Source organism: Myxocyprinus asiaticus, chromosome 13 (assembly GCF_019703515.2).
Source record: "Myxocyprinus asiaticus isolate MX2 ecotype Aquarium Trade chromosome 13, UBuf_Myxa_2, whole genome shotgun sequence".
Taxonomy (NCBI): domain Eukaryota; kingdom Metazoa; phylum Chordata; class Actinopteri; order Cypriniformes; family Catostomidae; genus Myxocyprinus; species Myxocyprinus asiaticus.
In genome coordinates, this window is record NC_059356.1 from 49,753,544 (window position 1) to 49,778,121 (window position 24,578).

Below are 24,578 nucleotides of genomic sequence, written 5' to 3' on the forward strand. Positions count from 1 at the left end.
CCTGAAGACCAACCACTGCTCCGCTTTCTCTGGAAAGACATGGACAGGGATCGCACCCCTGACATCTACGAATGGCGTGTTTAACCATTCGGAACCACCTGCAGCCCATGCTGTGCTACATACGCCCTTCAGAGACACATAAAAAACAACATTGATGGCAATGAATATGTAGCGAGTCTGTCCTGCAGTCTTTCTATGTAGACAATTGCTTACAGTCTCTCCAGTCTCAGCAACAGGCTAAGAGGCTCATTGACAAAATAAGAGCATTACTAGCAGCAGGTGGCTTTGATATAAGACAGTGGGCCAGCAATGTTCCAGATGTGATTGCACATCTACCAAAAGATGCAAAATCAGAGGGTTGTGAACTGTGACTGACAGCAAATAAAACTGATCTGCAGGAGTCAACACTTGGCCTAACGTGGCACTGCTCACAAGACATTTTAGGCTATAAACACTGACCTGTATCAACAAATACAGAAAATTCCATGAGGAATGTTTATCACATTCTGGAAAGCCAGTACGATCCACCATATAGAATCCATTTCACAACAAGTTCCAAGATCCTGGTACAAGCACTATGGAAACAGGTTGGAGGCTGGGATGAAACAATACCAGCTGACCTCGTCTCAGAATGGCAGGCATGGGAAGCAGAGCTTCCTGACCTACAGAGAATAACCTTGCCTAGGTGTTACACTTCAGCATGCGACGAAATCTCATCCAAAATTGATATGCAGGTCTTTTGTGATGCTTTGGATAGGGCATATGACTAACTATGGGTGGAGAAGTATGATGAAATACAAGTTGCATTCATCATGGCTAGGCCCCGGGAGGCACCTAAAAAACAGCTATCCATACCACGCCTTGAACTCTGTGCGGCATTGTCCAGAGCTCAGCTTGCCAAAGCACTGACTACTGAGCTCACTCTATATATCAGACAGACAATCATGTGGTCAGACTCAACAACTGTACTCCACTGGATACAGTCTGAGTCATGCAAGTACAAAGTGTTTGTAGGCACACAAGTCGCAGAGATTCAAGATCTAGTTGGATATGATAACTGGAAATATGTTGACTCAGAAAACAATCCGGCTGATGATATCACCTGTGGTAAGACCCTCACAGATCTGTCTAACACCAGCAGATGGAATCGAGGCCCAACATTTCTGCACCAACCTCTAGATCGCTGGCCAATCCACCCTTCATTGCCAAAAGAGGATTCAGATGAACTCCGCAAATCCACCTTCTGTGGTAATGTCTCTGTTAATCACGATTGATGATTGCAAATCATGGGATGATCTTATCATGACCACATATCTGTCTCTGCACGGGGTGACAGCGCCCACATGTCTGCCACAGAATGCACAGAAACTGAAATAGCTCTTCTCAAATGTGCACAGACTGATAGCTTTCATGAAGAAGTGCAGGCCCTCAAAGCCAATAAACCTGTGCATCCAAACAGCTGACTAAGTTCCCTTACTGATTAGAGTGGGTAGTAGGTTGTGTAAAGCTGTTACTTTACCAGAGGATGCACTTCACCCTATTGTACTGACACCAGAACACCCCATTACAAAACTCATAATTCAAGACTTTGATAACCGTCTTATGCATGCAGTTCCTGAAAGAATCTTTACAGAGTTAAGAGACAACTACTGGGTTCTCTGAGGGCGTCAGACTGTCAAAAAGCACCAGAGACAATGTGCTGAGTGCAAGAAATGGCGTGGAAAACCTGTTGTGCCCAAAATGGCTGACATGCCTGTGGCTCGTCTAAGGACTAACCAACCTCCATTCTAGTCTACCGGGGTCGATTGTTTTGGTCCCTAAGTGATCAAAATTGGTAGATGGGAGGAAAAGAGATGGGGGATAATATTTAAATGCCTCACTACATGATGTGTGCATCTTGACCTGTTATGCAGCATGGATGCAGATTCCTTTTTGTTAGCCCTCCAACGTTTCGTGACAAGGAGAGAGAAGCCTTTTGAGCTCATCTGTGATAGAGGCACTAATTTCAGGGGAAGAGAGCGTGAGCTCTCTGAAACTTTTGCTGAAATGGAACCATTACTTCAAGAGCAACTGACTAAGTGAAAAATCTCCTTCAATCCTCCACATGCACACCAATTTGGTGGAGTATGGAAGAGGGAAATTAAATCTGATAAGACTTCCCTCCTAGTAATTCTGAAAGATCATGCTGTCTCAGAGGAGGTCCTCATTAATTGAAGTGGAAGGCATTCTCAATTCAAAACCACTGGGTTATGTATCATCTGACATAGCAAACAAGGACCCTATTACTCCCAATTTGCTGCTTATGGGGCGGCGGGATGCCTCCGTACCTCAGGCTGTGTATGGACCCAGTAAACTACTGGGATGCCGATGCTACAGACATAGCCAGGTGATCGCTGGTCACTTCTGGACTCAGTTCCTCAGAAAATAACTACCCAGTCTTCAGCTTCGACAAAAGTGGCAGACCAGCATTCAAGATCTAGCAACTGGACAGGTTGTATTGATTGTGGACTCTCAATTTCCCAGAAACCAGTTGGTAGGGTCACTAAAGTTTTGCCAAGCAATGATGGCAGAATAAGAGCTGCTGAAGTAGACATTAAGGGCAAAACATATGTCTGCCCCGTTGCCAAACTAATTGAACTACCTGAAATGCCTGAAGATTAGGGTATAGCACAAATAATTCAGTTAGGACATATTGCAGACTTACAAATTTCCTGTGTAAATTTGTGGGGCGGCTGTACAAAAGTCCCCACTTCACGCATGCGCGAGGAAAAGCAGTCTGTTTAGTTTGGGGCATGCATGTATTCTCAGTTCTGCAGCTTCAGTGTGAGAGAGTTACACAGGCTCCTGGCTTCATCTTTATTTGTTTAAAAGTCTGTTTTTTCATTGTGTGGTGTTGCCATGTGTTTATGATGAAGTAATAATATTTATCACTGTTCCAATATGTTTTAAGGTGTGTTGGTATGTAACAACTTAATTTACCTCAAAAACATTTCAGTGTTAATTACTGTGTAATAGTGTGCTAATCAGCTACTCAACGGATCTACCAGTTTTATTGATCAAAGTGTTTATCACCACAAGTTTATTCTTTATAATATATATATAGCGACACACGAACATGTCTGTGTGTGTGAACAGTGTGCTGAAAAGCCATTAGTGTGTGTGTTTACATTGAAGTGCGAATCCGTACCCACGGCAATCGCACTCCCCTGAATTCCCATGCTTGTTCACCAAGTGCGGTGCCCAATGCTTGCTCGCCAGAGATGGTACTCCATCCTTGCTATCTGGAAGCAGCTCCCAACGCTCGCTCGATGAAGGTGGCGAGTGTTAAGAGGAGGAAGAGAGGGGTCCTTGCTTTGTTAGTTTTGGAAATTGAGGCCCCTCTGCTCTCCATTCCGTTGGTCCAAGTCTTGATGGTCCCAGACTTGGTGGTCCCAATAGTCTCAGCCACAGTGGTCCCAGCCCCTGTGGTCCAAGAGATTCCTGGTTTGGTGCCCATGACCTCTGAGCCCTTGGCCACCCTCCCCTACCCAGCGCAGTGAATCGAGTCAGAGATTATTTAGCAGAGATGGGCCACTTTATTTTTATATGAATGGGAAAAATTGGAACGCTCAACCAAAGAGCTCTGAACACCCAATGGTCAACAAATATAGAAAGGAACAGTTAAAAAGAGGGAATCACCTGTCAATCAACTCTAGAACGCGCATGCGAATTAGCCATACAAATAATAAACAAAAATTTGTTTTTTTGCGTAATATGAGGTGAAGAATCACAATTTCTGATCCCAGTACTGTCAGATTTTATTGCTGACCTGAAATGTTCTTTGATCGTAATCTTGACCAACTGATTTTGGTCTTTCTCCATTCATGTAGACAGGAGCTGCACTGGCATGACTGGAAATAGCCTCCCAAGAGTGTTCCAAAGATGGCCGACAGTGGACTGACTTGCTAGAAAGAATTTGATTGAGTTTATTACATACTACTAGGTTGGGCATCTGTTTTAATTTTTGAAAACAAAATTAACTTTGACATGTTACTTGAGCATGTAACTATTACTTTAATGTCCTTTTTCTCTACAGACAAGTTCTCTCTCTCATGATAATTTTTAATGTCGGCCCTGTAACTTTTGCCCTAAGCATCATTTTAATTTTAAACTTTAAACTCTTTGGAGATGGGGGCGTGGTCGAGTGACATTCTGTGGAGAGCAAGACCGGGAGAGAAAGGCGGTAAGGACTGACACCTGTGTGAAATTATCTCTAACAGCTGTTTTGTGTTGCAGTGAGAGCTGGAGAGGGATATAAGGGCAGTCCAGATCACCGGAGGGACAGAGAGCTGAGCTTGAAGCTGTGTGTGTGTGTGTGTGTGTGTGATTCCAGAGTGTTCTGCTGAAAAGCAAGTATTTTGTATAATAAAGACTGTCTTACTTTGAACGGAGTGTGCTGCCACCGTGTAACAGGAGCCAGCTTGTACGTGACAGCTGTGTGGTATGTATAAACCACACTCCCCTGGCCTCAAAAGGTGCACTAGCAACTGAAGCTAGAGGCTGTAGCCTTTAGCCTCCTAGTTAGTGCGGCCACCTCCCATGCCGGCGATGCCAGTTCGAAACCCGCTCGGAGAGGGTCGAGGAAAGACCGGTTACAGTGGTGCAGTGACCCAGATCAGAGTGAGGTTTAGGGTAGTGAGTGTAATGGGAGCCAGCTGGTATGTGATAGCTGTGTGGTATGTATAAACCACACTCCCCTGGCCTCAAAAGGTGCACTAGCAACTGAAGCTAGAGGCTGCAGCCTTTAGCCTCCTAGTTAGTGCGGCCACCTCCCATGCCGGCGATGCCAGTTCGAAACCCGCTCGGAGAGGGTCGAGGAAAGACCGGTTACAGTGGTGCAGTGACCCAGATCAGAGTGAGGTTTAGGGTAGTGAGTGTAACGGGAGCCAGCTGGTATGTGATAGCTGTGCGGTATGTATAAACCACACTCCCCTGGCCTCAAGAGGCGCACTAACAATTGAAGCTAGAGGCTGTAGCCTTTAGCCTCCTTGTTTGTGCACCCACCTCCCATGCCGGTTCGAATCTCGCTCGGAGCGGGTTGAACAGGACTGGTTACAGAATCTAATTATAAGTTTTGACTCAAACAAAAGCATAAAGCTGCAATTGAAATTATATAACATTAATTATTAAATTAGAATATTAATGTGTGTAAGGGGTGTAACGATTCACTCATCTCACGATTCGGTTTGGTTCACGATACTGAACTTACGGTTCAGTTTGGTTCAGTTCACGATTCTTTAAACGAAGCCTAAATCAAGAGAAGTTAAGATTGAACTATTTTTTATTATTATTATACTTTAAAGACATATGCAAAACCATTCCTTTCCTGTAAAATTTAGCTAAAACTACTGTTCTTAAAAGTGTTAAATGATCCATCCATGTAAAGGGACTAAACATCAGATTAGAACAGGGCAATGGTGACACCAAATAAAAGTATAAGGTAATAATTCTTCTTACTGGAAATAAAGAATTATGTTAGATACTGTATATATGCTGCTTTGTAACAATGGCTGGCAAGGCAATGACAGGCAGACGATGATGATGTGAAGAATCCAAGTGAAGTGTTTATTTACATGAAGAGTGAATTCCAAAAACGTGACTACAAAACATAAATATGAACTAAACTAGACTTGACTTGACATAACTTGACTTCCAAAACCACGTTACATGAACAATACCTGACAAAGAACCATGGCAAACATGAGGGTATAAATACATGGACAAGGGTAACAAGACAACCAATGAGCAGATAGAACTATAAACAAGATAACAAGACTAATAAACTTAAACCAATGACAAACTAGAACTGATAATGAATTAACAAGACAATAAACCAATGAAAACAAGACACATGAACATGGAGGGAAACAGGATGATCACATGACTTGACATGGAAACAGGGAATCACATGACATGGCACGACTTTTCAAAATAAAAGACATGAACACAAAACATGAACAAAAACACACCTAGACGTGACATATCCCCCCACTAGGTGCAGCTCCTGATGCCCCAAAACATAAACACAAAGTTCACTGTGAGGGAGCTGGGGGGGTGGGGTTGGCTGCCGTGGTGACTTGACGTGGCTACATGGCATGACATGGTAACATGTTATGGCAGGATCACTTACTTGGCCATGGTAGATGTGGATGCTGACTCATTGGCTGTGGCACGCATGAGCATGGGCCTGGACCGTGGAGCGGAGGCGGGCCTGGACCTTGGAGCTGAGGCGGGCCTGGACCATGGAGCAGAGGTGGGCCTGGACAGTGGAGAAGAGGAGGGCCTGGACCTTGGAACAGAGGCGGGCTTGGACCATGGAGCAAAGGGTTGCTTGTGACATGGCAAGGAGAAGACTGAAGCTTGGCTGTGACATGGCATGGAGCAGACTGAGGTTCGGCTGTGACATGGTGTGAAGCAGACTGAGGCATTAATGTGACAGGCTGAGGTGTTGCTGTGACATGGCATGGAGCAGGCTGATGTGTTGCTGTGACATGGCATGGAGCAGGCCGAGGTGTGGCTGTGACATGGCTGTGAAATGTCCCGTGACGTGGGACTCTGGCTCGGCAGCCGTGACATGGGACTCTGGCTTGGTGGTTGTGACATGGGACTCTGGCTTGGTGGTTGTGACATGGGACTCTGGCTCATTATCTGCCTCCCCCACAGTGAACGGTGAACCACTTATCAGTAGGGCAAGGTTGATACAGTGACATGCAAAAGTTTGGGCACCCCTGGTCAAAATGTCTGTTTCTGTGAATAGTTAAGTGTGTAGAAGATGAACTGATCTCCAAACGGCATAAAGTTAAAGATGAAACATTCTTTTCAACATTTTAAGCAAGATTAGTGTATTATTATAATTTTTACAATGAGTGAAAAAAAAAGGAAAGGAGCATCATGAAAAAGTTTGGGCACCCCAAGAGATTTGAGCTCTTAGATAACTTTAACCAAGGTCTCAGACCTTAATTAGCTTATTAGGGCTACAGCTTATTCACAATCATCATTTAGAAAGATAGGTGGTGCAAATTTCAAAGCTTCATAAATACCTTGACACCTCAAAACTTGTCCCAGCAATCAACAGCCATGGGCTCCTCTAAGCTGCTGCCTAGCACTCTGAAGGAGTGGAAGAAGCAGGAGAAGGCTATAAGAAGATAGCAAAGCGTATTCAGGTAGCCATTTCCACAGTTCATAATGTAATTAAGAAATGGCAGTTAACAGGAATGGTGGAGGTAAAGTTTAGGTCTGAAAGAACAAAAACAAAAAAACAAAAAAACTTTCAGAGAGAACTGCTTGTAGGATTGCTAGAAAGGCAAACCCTGTTTGACAGCAAAAGACCTTCAAGAAGATTAGGCGGACTCTTGAGTAGTTGTGCACTGTTCTACTGTGCAGCGACACCTGCACAAATATGACCTTCATGGAAGAGTCATGAGAAGAAAACCTTTCCTGCATCCTCACCACAAAATTCAGTGTCTGGAGTTTGCAAATTAACATCTAAACAAGGCTGATGCATTTTGGAAACAAGTCCTGTGGACTGAGTAAGTTAAAATATAATTTTTTGGCCACAGTGAGCAAAGGTGTTTGGAGAAAAAAGGGTGCAGAATTTCATGAAAAGAACACCTCACCAACTGTTAAGCATGGGGGTGGATTGATCATGCTTTGAGCCTGTGTTGCAGCCAGTGCCACTGGGAACATTTAACTGTTAGAGAAAAGAATTAATTCAATTAAATACCAGCAAATTTTGGAAGCAAACTTCACACCATCTGTAAAAATTCTGAAGATGAAAGAGGATGGCTTCTACAACAGGATAATGATCCTAAACACACCCCAAAATCCACAAGACTACCTCAAGAGGCACAAGCTGAAGGTTTTGCCATGGCCTTCAAAGTCCCCTGACCTAAACATCATCAAAAATCTGTGGATAGACCTCAAAAGAGCAGTGCATGCAAGACAGCCCAAGAATCTCACAGAACTAGAAGCCTTTTGCAAGGAAGAATGGGCGAAAATCTCCAAAACAAGAATCGAAAGACTCAAAGCTGGCTACAAAAAGCATTTACAAGCTGTGATACTTGCCAAAGAGGGTGTTACTAAGTAATTACCATGCAGAGTGCCCACATTTTTGCTTCAGGCCCTTTTCCTTTTTTGTTATTTTGAAACTATAAAATATGGAAATAAAAAAGTAATATTGCTCAAATATTAAAGAAATTTGTAATCTTTAACTTTATGCCTTTTGGAAATCCGGTCATATTTTACTCACTAATCTATTCACAGCAACAGAAATTTTGACCAGGGGTGACCACTGTATACTGAGTTAGGCTGTAGGTACCCCAACCGTCAGGCATCAGGGAGGAGACTGGCTCATTCAGCCCAAAACGGAAACAGTCCTTGAAGGCAAATTTCATTGAAGTTGACACTGCAGCCCAGAGCGCAGAAGTCCTCTACACATTACTCCAGGGGACGATTCCCCTGACGTAGGCATAGGAGCTGTTTCACTTACCTGAAACATTTATTTGCTGTTATTAAGGATAAAGGATGCTCCACAAATGATTGACTTTGGGGGTTGAATGTTTTTGACATGACATTTGTGGAGAGAATCAGATATTTTTTATTTTAAAATTTGGGTAAACTGAACTCTTTGTTCTCAAAATCACTCAAATGTGTATTAAAAACTTACTTTGACTGTTTACTGAGGTTTTAGTTTATGTATTTTAATTCACATCACCAGAATGTATTGCTGGTCTGGAGGGTTGAATAATTTTGATTGCAACTGTGAGTGTGCAGCACTGTTAGCACGTGCAGCTGCTTTAAATAAAGAAGAAAGAGTTAGAGGCAGAAGAATTCAGAGTAAAAGCTAAAAGAGAACATTTGGAAACTGATACAGAGATTGCTGCATCAAATGCTGAGCTCAAAGTGTTAAAGGAGCATGAAAAATGTCAGGATGGTATGAATGACTGTTACAAGTCACAGATTACTTTGCAAGCTGATGGTTATCCGAAGACAGAAAATAATGTAAAATTAATCCAATTCCAACTCCCCGTAGAAGGTCTGAGCCAGCATCAGGCACCCAGCACAAAGCCCCTACAGGGAGACTATCATGGCAGGTTACGAATTATGGGGATTCTCAATGATCAAATTATGTTAACATACAGCTGTTCCAAGTGATGCAATGCCAAAATTAAATAGCTGTGTTTCTGGTCAAGCAGAGCTTGTCTCAGTTACCTCAAAGAGACGTGTCAGTATTCTCTGGAGATCCTCTTGCCTATACATCTTTCATGAGGGCCTTTGAGCATTCAATCAAGAAAAAAACAGCCCACAGGACAGGTTGTACTATCAGTAGCAGTTCACAAGCTCTTGTTCGCAGCTGTGAACATATGAGTCCTGCGAGGAGATACAAAGGGGCAAAGGATTTCCTCCAGCAGCATTATGGTAATGAACTGATGATAGCCACAGCTTACCTTGATAAATTTCCAAAATGGCCACAGATCAAGGCAGAAGACAGTAGGGCAGTGGACCTATGCCTTGTTACTAGATGGATGTAGAAAAACCATGGTGGATGTTGAATTCATGGATGAAACGGACAATCCCACAAACATTATAAGAATCATTTCAAAAACTCCTTTCAAATTCAGAGAACGCTGGAGAAGCACAGCATTTTATATATCTAGCAACAGAATGGAAGAAGAACCACATTTGAAGATTTGGTGGACTTGATTTGAATGCCCAAGTTCTGAACAACCCGTTCTTTGGTGATATCAAAGATATTAAAGATGAGAGAAAGGGGAAGTCCAGGTCTCCGGAGAGGAAGAGCTCTAAGAAGAGTGGCTTCGAGGGCAGTCATTTTGCCACAAATGTCTTGCCGGCTGGAAGAGACAAAACAAAAAACACACAATGGAAGAAACATAGTACAGAGAAGTCTGTTCATGCCTTCCAAAAATCTTGTTTGTTCAGTAGCAAGGAACATACTCTGGATTCCTGTGATAAGCTTAAAACACAGGAATACAAAGATAGAATTCAGCTTCGAAAGAGTAAATGTCTCTGCTTCGGATGTCTGACCCAAGCACATCTGAGCAAAGATTGCAAGAAAAGAATGTCAGGCCCTGATTGCTCATTGAAGCATCCAGGTATCCTACATATCATCAAACAGAATGATATTGTGGGCGAGAAGTCTGCAAGGCTAAATCTGAAGACCATAGCCTTTCAGCTCCCAATGCTCTTCTCTCATTGGTTCAGGAAACTTGGGTATATCCCAGGGCTGGTGACATTTCTATAATAATATATAATACCTGTTAAGGTAAAGTACAAAAGGAGTGAAATATCAGTAGAGACTTACACCTTCCTGGACCCAGGAACACAACCAACTTTTGCACAGAAGACCTCATGCGTCAACTAAATTATCCAGGGCAAGAAGACTGGCAAGAAGACTGGCAAGAAGACTCTACTCTGTACCATGGATCAACAAAGAAAGATGCATGGATACTTACTGTCTGACTTAGAGGTGTGCAGTTTAGAAGAGACAACCTACACTTATCTTCCCAGTGGGTGACTCAACAACACTTACCTGTGAAGAAAGGGAACATTCCTGAACAAAAGGATATCCAGAAATGGCCTTACCTGCATAAAGTTCGTCTTCTACATATTGAAGCTTTAGTGGGGCTACTGATTGGAGTGAATGCTCAAAAGGCCATGGAACCTTGTAAAGTGATAAATAGCAGAAACGATGGACCATAATCAGTGAAGACGGTTCTCAGCTGGTTATTAAATGGACTAAAAGAAGTGTCAAGGCAAGACCATCTGGTCTTACACAACTATACAGTGAATCACATATCTGTGGAGTATATTGAGTATTTGCTAATAAAGCAGTTCAATCTTGATTTTCATGAAAGTTGATATGAGGACAAGTCTGAAATTACTCTAGAAGATAGACATTTCATGTCTGAAACCAAGTCTACTCAGTTCCTTGATAGTCACTACTGCATGAAATTGCCTTTGAAGAATAACAAGATCCAGATGCCAAACATATGGGATGTAGCAGGGCAGCGTCTCAAGAATCTTCAGAAAAGACTCAAGAAGAATCCTGAGTTCCATTAGGACTACACTGGATTTATGAACAGCATCATTGAGAACGGGTATGCCAGGAAAGTACCTGAAGAAGAGTTGCACCATGGTAATGGAAGTGTGGTACATTTCTCACCATGGGGTGTACCATAAGAAATAGAAGAAAATTTGTGTTGTCTTCAACTGTATTGTAGACTACCATGGATTTTCTTTGAATGATCAGTTAATTCAGTGGCCTAATCTCACTAACACAGTTATTGGAGTACTGTTCAGATTCCGTGAAGAACAGGTTGCAATTATGGCTGATATTGAATCGATGTTTTATCATGTCCAAGTGCCTAGTGAAGACGCAGACTTCCTGAGGTTTCTTTGGTGGCTGGAGGGCAACCTAGGTCAAAATGAAATGGAGCACAGGATTGTGTACACCTGTTTGGTGCAACCTCTTCTCCAAGTTGTTCATGTTACGCTCTTCGAAGAACAACAGAAGATGGAACTAATGACACCACTCCAGAAGCAGCTCAGACGCTCTTGAGGAATTTCTACATAGATGACTGCCTTAAATCAGTGGCTACTGAAGATCAAGCAATCGCTCTTGCAAGAGACACCAGAGAGCTTTGTAGTCAAGGTGGATTCCATTAAACAAAGCGGACTAGTAATAGCAGAGCCATACTCTTATTCATCCGTGAAGAAGAACGAGCTACTGAATTGAAGGAATTGGATCTGAGCAATGAAGTACTTCCTATGGAAAGAGCTTTAGAAATTCAATGGTGTACAGAGAAAGACACAATTAATTTCAAGACTGAAGTGCAAAGTAAACCACTCACCAGAAGAGGCATATTGTCAGTTGTGAGCTCTGTTTATGATCCTCTTAGTCTCTTAGTACCATTTGTGCTACCAGCAAAGCTTATACTTCGTGACCTGTGCAGAGAGAAAGTAGGATGGGATGAGGACATTTCAGAGAAACGAGCTGAGAGATGGCTGTCCTGGCCAGCAGATTTGCAGAAGCTTTCAAACTTTAGTGTGAGCAGAGCATCAAGCCTGCAGGATTTGGATGCGTCAAAACATTTCAGCTACACCACTGTGCAGTTGCTAGTGAGATTGGATACAAGACTGTCATGTTCCTCTGGATCAAAGGACCTAGTTTTCTACTGAAACCACAAAGCGAGTGGCCTGTTCAACCAGATCAGTCAATGTCATTGGCAGATGATGACAGCAAGCTCAAGAGATCTCAACTGTCAACGTAATAATCACTCAGAATAGTATGGAGGCTTTAGATTCATTTTTAACCATTTAAGCTGGCATCGTCTAAAGAAAGCCGTGGTGTGGTTGGCACGTCTATAAGAGATACTGTTGGATTTAAGCCACAAACAGAAGGAGTTTCAGAAGACGATCAGTCAAACAGAATGAGGTCTCAACAAACAAATCTACCTATAAAATGAATTTGCAAAGGAGAACACCTATCATGGAAGATATGGCAAAAGCTGAGCTCAATCTGGTTCGCTATGGCCAAAAACAGAAACATCAAAATGTTGCAGCAGGGAAAGATGCATGTCAAGAAGGATAGCAACATATTCAGATTCAAGATCCTTACCTTGAAGAGGGTGTGTTAAGGGTTGGAGGGAGACTGAGCAGATCAGCGATTCCTGATGAGTCAAAGCATCCTGTCATATTGCATAAGGATCTTCAAATAGCTTCCTTGATTCTTCAACACATCCACCAAAAAGTTGGTCATTCTGGAAGAAATCATGTTCTCACTAAGCTCAGGCAGAAATATTGGCTTTCCAGAACTAAGGCTGCAGTCAGAAGAATCATTAATAAGTGTTATGTTTGCCGACGATTAAATACCAAGCCAGGAGTATAAAAGATGGCAGATCTGCCAGAGGATAGGCTGCTACCAGAAAAACCACAGTTTATCAACATGGAGGTTGATTACTTTGTACTGTTCGAGGTTAGAAGACAACGTTCAAACATCAAAAGGTACGGCATACTTTTTAACTGCCTTACCATTAGAGCAGTCCATTTAAAAGTGGCGCCCTCCCTGGACATGGATGCATGCATTAATTCTTGTGTATATTTGATATAACACTCCTACTCTATGCTGTATTGGTTTTCTCTGTTTCCCGGTAGAACGGTTATGAAGGACAAGACGTTATTTTTTGAACTGGAAAGATGGAGCAACACAGTATTTGACCGGAGTTTAATTGATATTAACAAATTTTATATTTGTTTTTGTTTTGTAATTCAGAATAAGTTTTCAATGAACAGTTTAAACTTGAACGAAGACCCGTGTCAATTCTTTGTCTGAAACAAGAAAGGAAATTGTTACTACAAACGTTTCCGCGCTTGGTAAAAAGTAAGCCAGTGTTTTTTTCCCTCTGCTCTGGTGTGCTAAAGGGGCTGCCGTACAGTGTTGTTTACTGCCTGTGTATGTTTACTGTTACTGTACTGTAATAAATGTTGTCCACAATGCTTACATACATCCTATTATTTTGAGAAGAAATGATAGTGAACGTTTTCAGGTTCACACGGCCTCGGGTCTCATTTTAAGGCCCATGCAGACCTTTACTACATGGTAGTCCTTCAACTTAGACTGAAAGTCTCAAAAATCAAAGCTCAGGGAGACAACTGCAACCTCAAAACCTCTGTTTTATTGGTTACAATGCTTAAAATTAAAAAGGTATTGTAAATGGTTAGAAAGGTTATGAAAAACAATTTCAACTGAACAACAACAGCATTGCGGAAACAGTCAAAATCAATGTCGAATCCCATGTTCAGTCAACTTATCAGTCTTTATATAGTCAGTCTCTGCATTCTTTCTAAGTTAAAGGATTCTCTGGGTGACATCACTTGCAGCTTTGAGAGCGCCTTTAAAACCCTCTTTTGCAGTTTCTTATCCAGACGAACTTTTCTTCTCATGGATCTCTTTCTCTAGAGTCTGTTATTTTGTCTGTAAAACTATTCATACATACCCCATCCTCTGTTGTACACTTATGTTTACTACATGTTTATCTCACTGGTTACATTTACTTTATTCTACTACATGTATATACAGTACTTCTAAACGTAAATATATAAGAAAACGGTGTTAAGCAGTTAAAAAAAAACCTCTCTTTTTATCTTTTTAATATTACACAGAAACAGCTGTTTGATGAAGCCAGTCGCTTGTTACATACACAAGACTTCTTCATTTCAGCTCAAAACTGATACATCGAAGCCATCTTCTGAACATTCAAATGTATGACATAAGCATTTCAAACAAGGTACACTACATCAAACTTATAAGGAATAGTTGTAAGGTTACATATAATGAAAATAAACATAGTAAAGTTTAGTATAGCAAAGTATTCTAGTAAATAATTCAGAGTAAATACACATTATACAGTACTTGTAAAAGCAAAAACAGTATAAAAAAAAAAAAAAAAAAAAAAAAGAAGTGTAAAAAGCAGTGTTCTTGCATTTATCTAATATCCAAACAGTTTTTAGACTATTTGTTTTTTCATTAAAAAAATACTATAATACATTTTTTAGAAAGACTATATGGTCTTACCAGTGGTTTTGGACTTATTATTAGAAATGCCACTCTTAAGCAATGGAAGAGCAATGGTAATCTTTCATAAAGGCAAGTACAATTTAGAATGAATGGGTTTGAAGTCTAGACTTCCATGAATTATGGACACTGTCTTCTGTCCTGCTAAACTCATTACTTTCTTGTTAAAATAAAATTTCCAAAGAAATGCATGCAGTAACAGTCTCCAGAACCTTTATCACTTTTTGTTGGGTGTGGGATTTTGGCTAGTGAAAATGCATGCACGACCAAACTGGTTTGATTACACTAGGCTGGGCTCAGAACTCTAAGATCAAACTGGTGCAATCTCCATTTGTGCTGCTATTTGCCAGTTATAATGTTGTTTCTGTAATTTCATCTTTGTGATTTATCTCATGGGTTCTCAGATTTCCTGACATCATGAAACACTTTTCACAATGAGAACACTTGAAAGGTTTCTCTTCAGTATGGAGTTTCATGAGATCCTGAAGGTTTTTCTTTTCTGTGAAACTCTTTCCACACTGAAGGCAGGTGAAAAGCTGCTCTACGGTGTGAATTCTCATGTGTTTCTTAAGGTGTCCTGCTTGTGTGAAACTCTTTACACACTGAGTGCATGCGAAAGGCTTCTCTCCAGTGTGAATTCTCAGGTGCCTCTTTAGATTTGCCTTTTTTGTGAAAATCTTTCCACACTGAGTGCATGTGAAAGGCTTCTTTTTAGTGTGGATTTTCATGTGATCCTGAAGGGCTTTCTTTATTGTGAAACTCTTTCCACACTGAGTGCATGTGAAAGGCTGCTCTACGGTGTGAATTCTCAGGTGCCTCTTGAGATCTCCTTTTTTTGTGAATCTCTTTCCATACTGAGTGCATGTGAAAGGCTTCTCTCCAGTGTGAATTCTCAGATGTTTGTTAAGGCTTCCTTTTTGTGTAAAAGTCTTTCCACACAGAGTGCATGTGAAAGGCTTCTCTCCAGTGTGAATTCTCAGGTGCCTCTTTAGATCTGCTTTATTTGTGAAACTCTTTCCACACTGAGTGCATGTGAAAGGCTTCTCTCCAGTGTGAATTCTCAAGTGCCTCTTTAGATCTCCCTTATTTATGAAACTCTTTCCACACTGAGTGCATGGGAAAGGCTTTTCTCCAGAGTGAATTCTCATGTGTTCTTTAAGGCTTCTTTTTTGTGTAAAACTCTTTCCACACTGAGGGCATGTGAAAAGCTGATCCACAGTGTGAATTGTCAGGTGAATCTTCAGGTTTCCTTCTTGTGTGAAACTCTTTACACACTGAGTGCATGTGAAAGGCTTCTCTCCAGTGTGAATTATCATGTGTTTCTGAAGGGTTTTCTTTATTGTGAAACTCTTTCCACACTGAGTGCATGTGAAAGGCTTCTCTCCAGTGTGAATTCTCAGATGAACCTTTAGATCTCCTTTTCTTGTGAAACTCTTTCCACACTGAGGGCAGGTGAAAGGCTTCTCTCCAGTGTGAATAATCATGTGTTTCTGAAGGATTTTCTTTATTGTGAAACTCTTTCCACACTGAGTGCATGGGAAAGGCTTCTCTCCAGTGTGAATTCTCAGGTGAATCTTTAGATTTCCATTTCTTGTGAAACTCTTTCCACACTGAGTGCATGTGAAAGGTTTCTCTCCAGTGTGAATTCTTATGTGCCTGTTAAGATCAGCTTTTTTTGTGAGTCTCTTTCCACAGTGAGGGCAGATGAAAGAATATTTGGATCTTGTTCTTTGAGTGCTTTTTTGTGAGAAAATCCTTTCACTCTTTAAGCAAATATTAGATTCTTCATCAGTTATTGAATTATTAGATTTAGGATGCTGATGGTGTTTCTGATCTATGTCATTTAGTTCTTGACTTTCCTCTTTCACCTCCATCAGGTCTAAAATGAACAGTAAACAGAAACAGACAAAAGAAACAGAAATGTGAAACAAAACATTCAATTGAACTCCAATTTAATGTCTCAAAGCAGCAAAGGCTGCTATCTATTTTGTGTTATCTTTAACATGTTGAAGGTTAGTTCTGTCATTCTCAGGTTAATATCACAAAATCTGGTAGATTCTGGTTTTATTTTTTTAACTGTAATTTCACTGCTTCTATAATTGTCAAACTACAGCTGCAAGATCTAGCAAACGGTCTGAAGATTTGTTCCTTTACCATGTTCATCAACAGTCATTACAAACAAACAAAAATGGACACCAACCTATTTGTTCCTCAGTATCTTCAATTTTTATTCTGCATGGTTTTAGATCACTCATGTCTTCACTGTTGCAATAGTATGTCAATAGACTTCAGCTGTTACACTTGGAGTTGTTCCCTCTTTATATGCCACCTTATTCTTCTTTCTTCACCTATAGGATAATGGGAATATTCCAAGCATTTATAAGTTAATTGCAAAGGGAGGGGCTTACCTTAAGGTGTGAACTGTGATTGCTGTGTAATTATACATTGTGGTCTTTTCAATTTTACTTGATTTATATTTGGTATGTGAGTGAAACAATATTTGTTGTATTCTACACGAGAAATTTCCGATCTGTATGATGTTCTGATTGTTTCTTTGACAATATGTTGTACAGTAAATAAAAAAGGAGAGGTCTGACTTTAAAGTAAAATAAGTTAGGATAAGAAATATACTTTTGGTGATGTGGGCATGGCCGAGCGACGTCTGTGGAGAGCGAGGCCGGGAGAGGAAGAATGGCAAGGATTGACACATGTGGGAAATGATCTCTAACAGGTGTTCTGTGTTACAGTGAGAGCTGGAGAGGGATAAGAGTGCAGTCCAGACTGCCGGAGGGGAGAGAGAGAGAGCGACACACGAACCTGGCTGTGTGTGTGAACAGTGTGCTGAAAAGAAATTAGTGTGTGTGTGTTTACACTGAAGTGTGAATCCGTACCCACGGCAATCGCACTCCCCTGACTTCCAGTGCTTGTTCACTAAGGGTGGCGCCCAACGCATGCTCGCCAGAGACGGTACTCCACACTTGCTATCTGGAGGCAGCTCCAAATGCTTGCTCAACGAAGGTGTTTGGTTTTGGATATTCCAGTAATTGAGGCCCCTCTGCTCTCCATTCTGTTGGTCCAAGTCTTGATGGTCCCAATAGTCTCAGCCACAGTGATCCCAGCCTCTGTGGTCCAAGAGATTTCTGGTTTGGTGCCTATGACCTCTGAGCCCTCGGCCACCCTCCCCTACCCAGCACAGTGAATCGAGTCAGTGATTATTTCTGATACCAGTATTGTCAGATTTTATTGCTGATTTGAAATATGTTCTTTGGTCGTAATCTTCATCAACTGTTTTTGAGATTTTGGTCTTTCTCCATTCATGTAGACAGGAGCTGCACTGGCATGACTGGAAATAGCCTCCCAAGAGTGTTCCAAAGATGGCCAACAGTGGACTGACTTGCTAGAAAGACTCTGATCGAGTTGATTACATACTAATATGTTGGGCAACTGTTTCAATTTTTGAAAACATACAAAATAAATTTTGACATGTTACTTGAGCATGTAACTATTACTTTAATGTCCTTTTTCTCTCCAGACAAGTTTTCTCTCTCATGAAAATTCTTAATGTCAAGCCCTGTAACGTTTTCCCTAAACATCATTTGAATTTTAAACTTTACACTCTTTGGAGATGGGGGCGTGGTTGAGTGATGTTCTGTGGAGAGCAAGGCCGGGAGAGGAAGGTGGTAGGGATTGAACCCTGGGTGAAATTATCTCCAACAATTGTTTTATGTTGCAGTGAGAGCTGGAGAGGTATATAAGGGCAGTCCAGTCCACTGGAGGGGCAGAGAGCAGAACTTGAAGCTGTGTGTGTGTGTGATTCCAGATTGTTCTGCTGAAAAGTGAGTATTTTGTCTTACTTTGAACGAAGTGTGCTGCCACCGTGTAACGGGTGGCAGCTGGTACGTGACAGCTATGCGGTATGTATAAAACACACTCCCCTGGCCTCAAGAGGTGCACTAGCAACTGAAGCTAGAGGCTGTAGCCTTTAGGCTCCTTGTTATTGCACCCACCTCCCATGCCGGCTTGTTACAGTGGTGCAGTGACCCGGATCAGAGTGAGGTTTAGGGTGGTGAGTGTAACGGGAGCCAGCTGGTACATGATAGCTGTGCGGTCTGTATAAACCACATTCCCCTGGCCTTAAGAGGTGCACTAGCAGCTGAAGCTAGAGGCTGTAGCCTTTAGGCTCCTTGTTAGTGCGCCCACCTCCCATGCTGGTGATGCCGGTTCTAATCCCATTTGGTGCAGGTCGAGCAGGACCGGTTACAGTGATTGTGTTGCAGTGAGAGCTGGAGAGGGATATAAGGGCAGTCCAGACCGCCGGAAGGGCCGAGAGCTGAGACTGAAGCTGTGTGTGTGCGTGATTCCACAGTGTTCCGCAGAAAAGCGAGTATTTTGTATAATAAAGACTGTTTTAGTTTGAATGGAGTGCGCCGTCTCCTGCTTCCTCATTCCCTGGAACAAATGCAATTGCTAAAGTGGTGCTGAAACACGGCTCAGAGTGAGGACTGGGACGGTGAGTGTAACGGGAGCCGGCTGGTACATGATAGCTGTGTGGTATGTGTAAACCACATTCCCCTGGCCTCAGGAGGTGCCCACCTCCCGGTTCGAATCCCACTTGGAGAAAGTTGAGTAAGTCCTGTTAAAATGGTGCTGTGACCCGGATCAGAGTGAGGTTTAGGGTGGTAGTGTAATGGGAGCCAGCTGCTACGTGATAGCTGTGCGTTATGTATAAACCACACTCCCCTGGCCTCAAGAGGCGCACTAGCAACTGAAGCTAGAGGCTGTAGCCTTTAGCCTCCTCATTAGTGCGCCGACTTCCAATGCTGGCAATGCCGGTTCGAATCCCGCTCGGAGCGGGTCAAGCAGGACCGGTTACAGTGGTGCTTTGACCCGGATCAGAGAGAGGTTTAGGGGGGTGAGTGTAACGGGAAGCCAGCTGGTACGTGATAGCTGTGCGGTATGTATAAACCATACTTCCCTGGCTTCAGGAGGCACACTAGCAACTGAAGCTAGATGCTGTAGCCTTTAGCCTGCACGTTAGTGTGGCCACCTATGCTGGCGATGCCTGTTCGAATCTCGCTCGGAGCGGGTTGAACAGGACTGGTTACAGAATCTAATTATAAGTTTTGACTCAAACAAAAGCATAAAGCTGCCATTGAAATTATATAACATTCATTATTAAATTAGATTATCAACGTGTGTTAGAGGTGTAATGATTCACTCATCTCACGATTCGGTTTGGTTCACGATACTGAACTTATGGTTCGGTTTGGTTCACGATTCTTTAAACGAAGCCAAAATCAAGAAAAGTTGAGATTTAAAATTTTTTATTATTATTATACTTTAAAGACATATGCAAAACAGTTCCTTTCCTGTAGCTAAAACTACTGTTTTTAAAAATTTTAAATGATCCATCCATGTACAGGAACTAAAAATCAGCCTAGAACAGGGCAATGGTGACACCAAATGAAAGTATAAGATAATTCTGCTTACTGGAAATACGGAATTATGTTAGGATACTGTACATATGCTGCTTACACAATGTCACTGATTATTAGGGGTGTAACGGTTCTAGTTTCTCACAGCTCGGTTTGTATCACGATTTAAGGGTTACAGTTTCGGTATGGTTCAGTATTTTCTTTGTTCAGAAAAAAAATATTACTGCCAAATCCAAAGAATAATCTATTTGGTAAATACTTCAACAGATCTGCCCTTAAATAACAATCATTATTTTACAACAGTAACCATAGTTTAACCATGGCATTTGTAGTAAAATCATAGTAACCACAATATAAACATGGTTACTGTCATGGTTACAATATATAGTAAAATCATGGTTACTATATAGAAACTACAGTATTACTGTTATAAAACCATGGTTAATTTGCATAAGGGTCCTTAACTAAAACACATTCTCGAATTACTAAATCAACATTTTAAATTAATAACTACACTAATATGCAACATGCATCAACAAAGTGCACTTCATTCTCAACATACAGTACTGTGCAAAATGTTTAGGCACTTAAGACATCCTATCTGCCAACAACCAAGAAAAACTGTGTCCACGTGTACCTAGGAGAATTGGAGCTGTTTTAAAGGCAAACGTGGCCACACCAAATATTGATTTAGATTTTTTATGTTTACTGGACTTTGTATGATGTTAATTGATAAATGAAAACTATTTATGGCATTATTTTTGAAGACATCCTCACAATGCAACATTTTTCACAAGTGCCTAAAACATTTGCACAATACTGTATATTCAATATTCGGAAGCTGTACATCACTATACAAGGAATAACCTTGCTATTAAAATGCATATGAGAATATTGTGATAATGCTGCTCGAGTATTATAATAATTTGTGGAAATCCCACATTAATACCCCAAATGCTTTAGTTATTGTTCCAAGTCTGCTTAAATTAGCACTGAGGGCCTGCTAAAAAAACGGCAGGGAGTGTGTGCAGTTTCCTCTCACCTGTGGCTCTTTCCCTGGGTGATGTAGGCGTAAATGATTAATCATGTATCAATGTATTACGATAACAGCATCTTAATGCCATTAATCAAAGCACATTATTAACGCTCGCGATAGATTACAGCCACGTGAGGAAACAGGAAGAACTTGCGTGTGCGTTTTAAATAAACCCTCATGCACATTACTGACATATATTACCAGTATACAGCACTCATGTCGAGCGATGTCTGCAAACAGTGCCTGTTTTCTAAACATCTTTTGACCATCGTTGTTGTAATTGACTGCAAAAAGAAAATGTTTCCAAAAAGGAGAAATGAAGGGGGCTTCTCTACCAGTGGTTCGTTTTCTCCACTTGCCATTTTCAACTACAGAATACGTGCAGAACTGTGATGTCATCAAGTTGACCCACATGAAACACAGGCAGAGCGTATCCATCTAAAGATGCATACAGGTGCATTAGTGGAAGTTGTAACTGTCTGTTTGATGCTTTGTTTTCTTCACCAAAACTTGTGCATCAGATGCATCATTAAACTTGAGGTGAACTGACCGCGGTGCCAATGCTTCCCGAACCATAAGGTTTTTTTTTGTTTTTTTTTTTTACTGAGAACCGTTACACCCTTACTGATTACATACATTTAAAATATTTTAAATTAAACTGCTTTAAATTAAATCAACTATTTTAATTTTCAGCAAACTTAACGTGTAAATATTTCTATGAACATAAGAAGTTTCAAGACATAAACTGAACAAGTTTCACAGACATGTGACTAACAGAAATGGAATAATGTGTCTTCCCTGTAATGCACAGCATTGAGATTGCCTGTGATAACAACAAGCTCAGTCTGATGATGCTGTGACACACCGCCCCAGACCATGACGGACCCTCCATCTCCAAATCGATCCCGCTCCAGAGTACAGGACTCGGTGTAACGCTCATTCCTTCGACGATAAACGCGAGTCCGACCATCACCCCTTGTGAGACAAAACCACGACTCGTCAGTCCTGTCTGGTCCAGCGAAGGTGGGTTTGTGCCCATAGGCGACGTTGTTGCCGGTGATGTCTGGTAAGGACCTGCCTTACAACAGGCCTACAAGCCCTCAGTCCAGCATCTCTCAGCCTATTGCGGACAGTCTGAGCACTGATGGAGGGATTGTGTGTTCCTGGTGTAACTCGGACAGTTGTTGTTGCCATCCTGTACCTGTCCCGCAGGTGTGATATTCGGATGTACCGATCCTATGCAGGTGTTGTTACACTTAGTCTGCCACTGCGAGGACGATCAGCAGTACTTCCTGTCTCCCTGTAGCGCCGACTGTCTTAGGCGTCTCACAGTACAGACATTGCAATTTATTGCCCTGGCCACATCTGCAGTCCTCATGCCTCCATGCAGCATGCCTAAGGCACGTTCACGCAGATGAGCAGGGACCCTGGGCATCTTTCTTTTGGTGTTTTTCAGTAGAAAGGTCTCTTTAGTGTCCTAAGTTTTTATAACTGTGACCTTAATTGCCCACCGTCTGTAAGCTGTTAGTGTCTTAATGACTGTTCCACAGGTGCATGTTCATTAATTGTTTATGGTTCATAGAACAAGCATGGAAAACATTGTTTAAACCCTTTACAATAAAGATCTGTAAAGTTATTTGGATTTTTACAAAATTATCTTTAATACACAGTGTCCTAAAAAAGGGACGTTTCTTTTTTATCTTTAAAAAAATAATTATTAAAGATTTAGGGTGTGTTCACACTTGTAGTTTGGTTCTCTTGGTCCGGACCAATAAAGAAAATGATACATATAGTCCTAGTTCGCTTAGCGTTCACACTGGCATTTTTAACACCGAACCTAAAGATACAAATGAAAGGCATCAGTAAAAAGTCACAACCTGATTGGACAGCTTTTATGACAAAACAATGCTGGCTGCTGGGCGAAATGCGCTCATTAGATTTATATGTATATATGGTTGTATTTTTACCAGCTGAGAACAAACGAAGAGCTAATAAAATGTGTAAAGGAGTCAAAACAGTGCCAGGAATTCCTCCGTTGCACACACAAACGAAGATATGCTGCAAGGACGGATGACGGTGGTTCTGGCGCCTGTACCGAACTGTAATGGGCAAAATAGCTCCAATGATGAGAAGAACCAGGTATGCTTGAGGTCAGTATTAGGCAAATTACTTCCTGTTATTGGTCCGTTTAGATGTCTTTGGTCCATGTTGCGTTCATATTTCAATCGAACTGCACCAAAGTTCATTTGGAAGCGAACCGAGACCCACTATTCAGGCGGTATCGGTCAGCTTGTTTGGTGCGCACCAAGGTTCGGATGGCAGCGTTCATACATGTTCAAATGAACCGCACTAATAGAGCAATCGCACCAAAGTTCGTTTTAATCGAACCAAACCTGCCATGTGTGAACACACCCTTAATCGGTTTTTGGGTGAGAACAGACCAAAATGTTACTGCTTTTCACTGTACAACTTGTCATTGTACTCTCTAGGCACGATCATGATTTCAAGCTCGATTATACATCCTAGTGCTTGATGCATGCACAGAGCGCTCGATGGCGTTATAGGTAGTGTAATTGAGCTTGCTATCATGATTGCCAAGGAGACTGCTGATGTCAAGATTAACAGTGGAAAGGAATAACATTTCAGCACATTCTTATCTAAAACCCATTGGATCACTTCAAAAGACATTAATTAAACCACTGGAGTTGTATGGATTACTTTATGCTGCCTTTATGTGCTTTTTGAAGATTCAGAGTTCTGGTCACCATCAACTTGCATTGTATGAACCTACAGAGCTGAAATATTCTTCTAAATATCTTAATTTGTGTTCAGCAGAAGAAAGAAAGTCCAACACATCTGGGATGACATTAGTGTGAGTAAATAATGAGAGAATTTACTTTTTTAGGTGAAAAATCCCTTTAATTTCTACAAACACATCATTTTATATTATTAATAATGAATAATAAATATAATAAAAATGTAATATGTTATCTCACTATATTTCATGTATATTTTCATTTTATGGACCATGATTGAAGAACATTTCATCTCCCAGAAAGCTCTAATTTGTTCAATATATTAAACAATCAATAGAGTCGCGTTTTGAAATAATAACTCAATAATTTATGTCATAAGATGTGTCTCGGACTAATGAAATTGTGTTACTGTGTTGAATTTCTTTGAATTCAACTTCCTGTGTGTGTGTAATCGAATTCATTTGAAATTCCAACTCATGAGTTGAAAGAGGGTCAGTTTTGGATTTTGCAGTTATTTATGTTGGTGTTACTCACAGTTTGTCCTCCTGCAGCTCACAGTCCATATCTGTGAACATTATCAGCTCTAATCGTGTGTGTTCAATGTGAATCAGATGTTCAAACTGTCTTCATTCATTCACACACTGAAATACAACAGAAATACACACTCTTCAATACTCTCTACTGACATCACACTCATATTTACTCATATAAAGATGCTC

General features: G+C 41.3%; 1 protein-coding gene across 5 annotated transcripts in view; it reads right to left on the reverse strand.

Moving 5' to 3' along the window:
• Positions 1 to 13,719: 13,719 nt before the first annotated feature.
• The window catches only part of LOC127449853 (gastrula zinc finger protein XlCGF57.1-like), a 57,677-nt gene continuing 46,818 nt past the window's right edge, over positions 13,720 to 24,578 (reverse strand). For 3 of the 5 annotated variants that reach the window (XM_051713449.1, XM_051713450.1, XM_051713447.1), the window contains 2 exons: positions 16,833 to 16,980; positions 13,720 to 16,511 (listed from right to left, as the gene is read on the reverse strand). In XM_051713449.1, coding sequence (XP_051569409.1) covers positions 14,983 to 16,511; positions 16,833 to 16,887 — 1,584 coding nt within the window. In that variant the 5' untranslated portion in view covers positions 16,888 to 16,980 and the 3' untranslated portion in view covers positions 13,720 to 14,982. Of the gene's footprint in view, positions 16,512 to 16,832; positions 16,981 to 24,393; positions 24,501 to 24,578 lie in introns of all 5 variants that reach the window. The other 2 variants (XM_051713448.1, XM_051713446.1) reach the window with 1 other exon arrangement.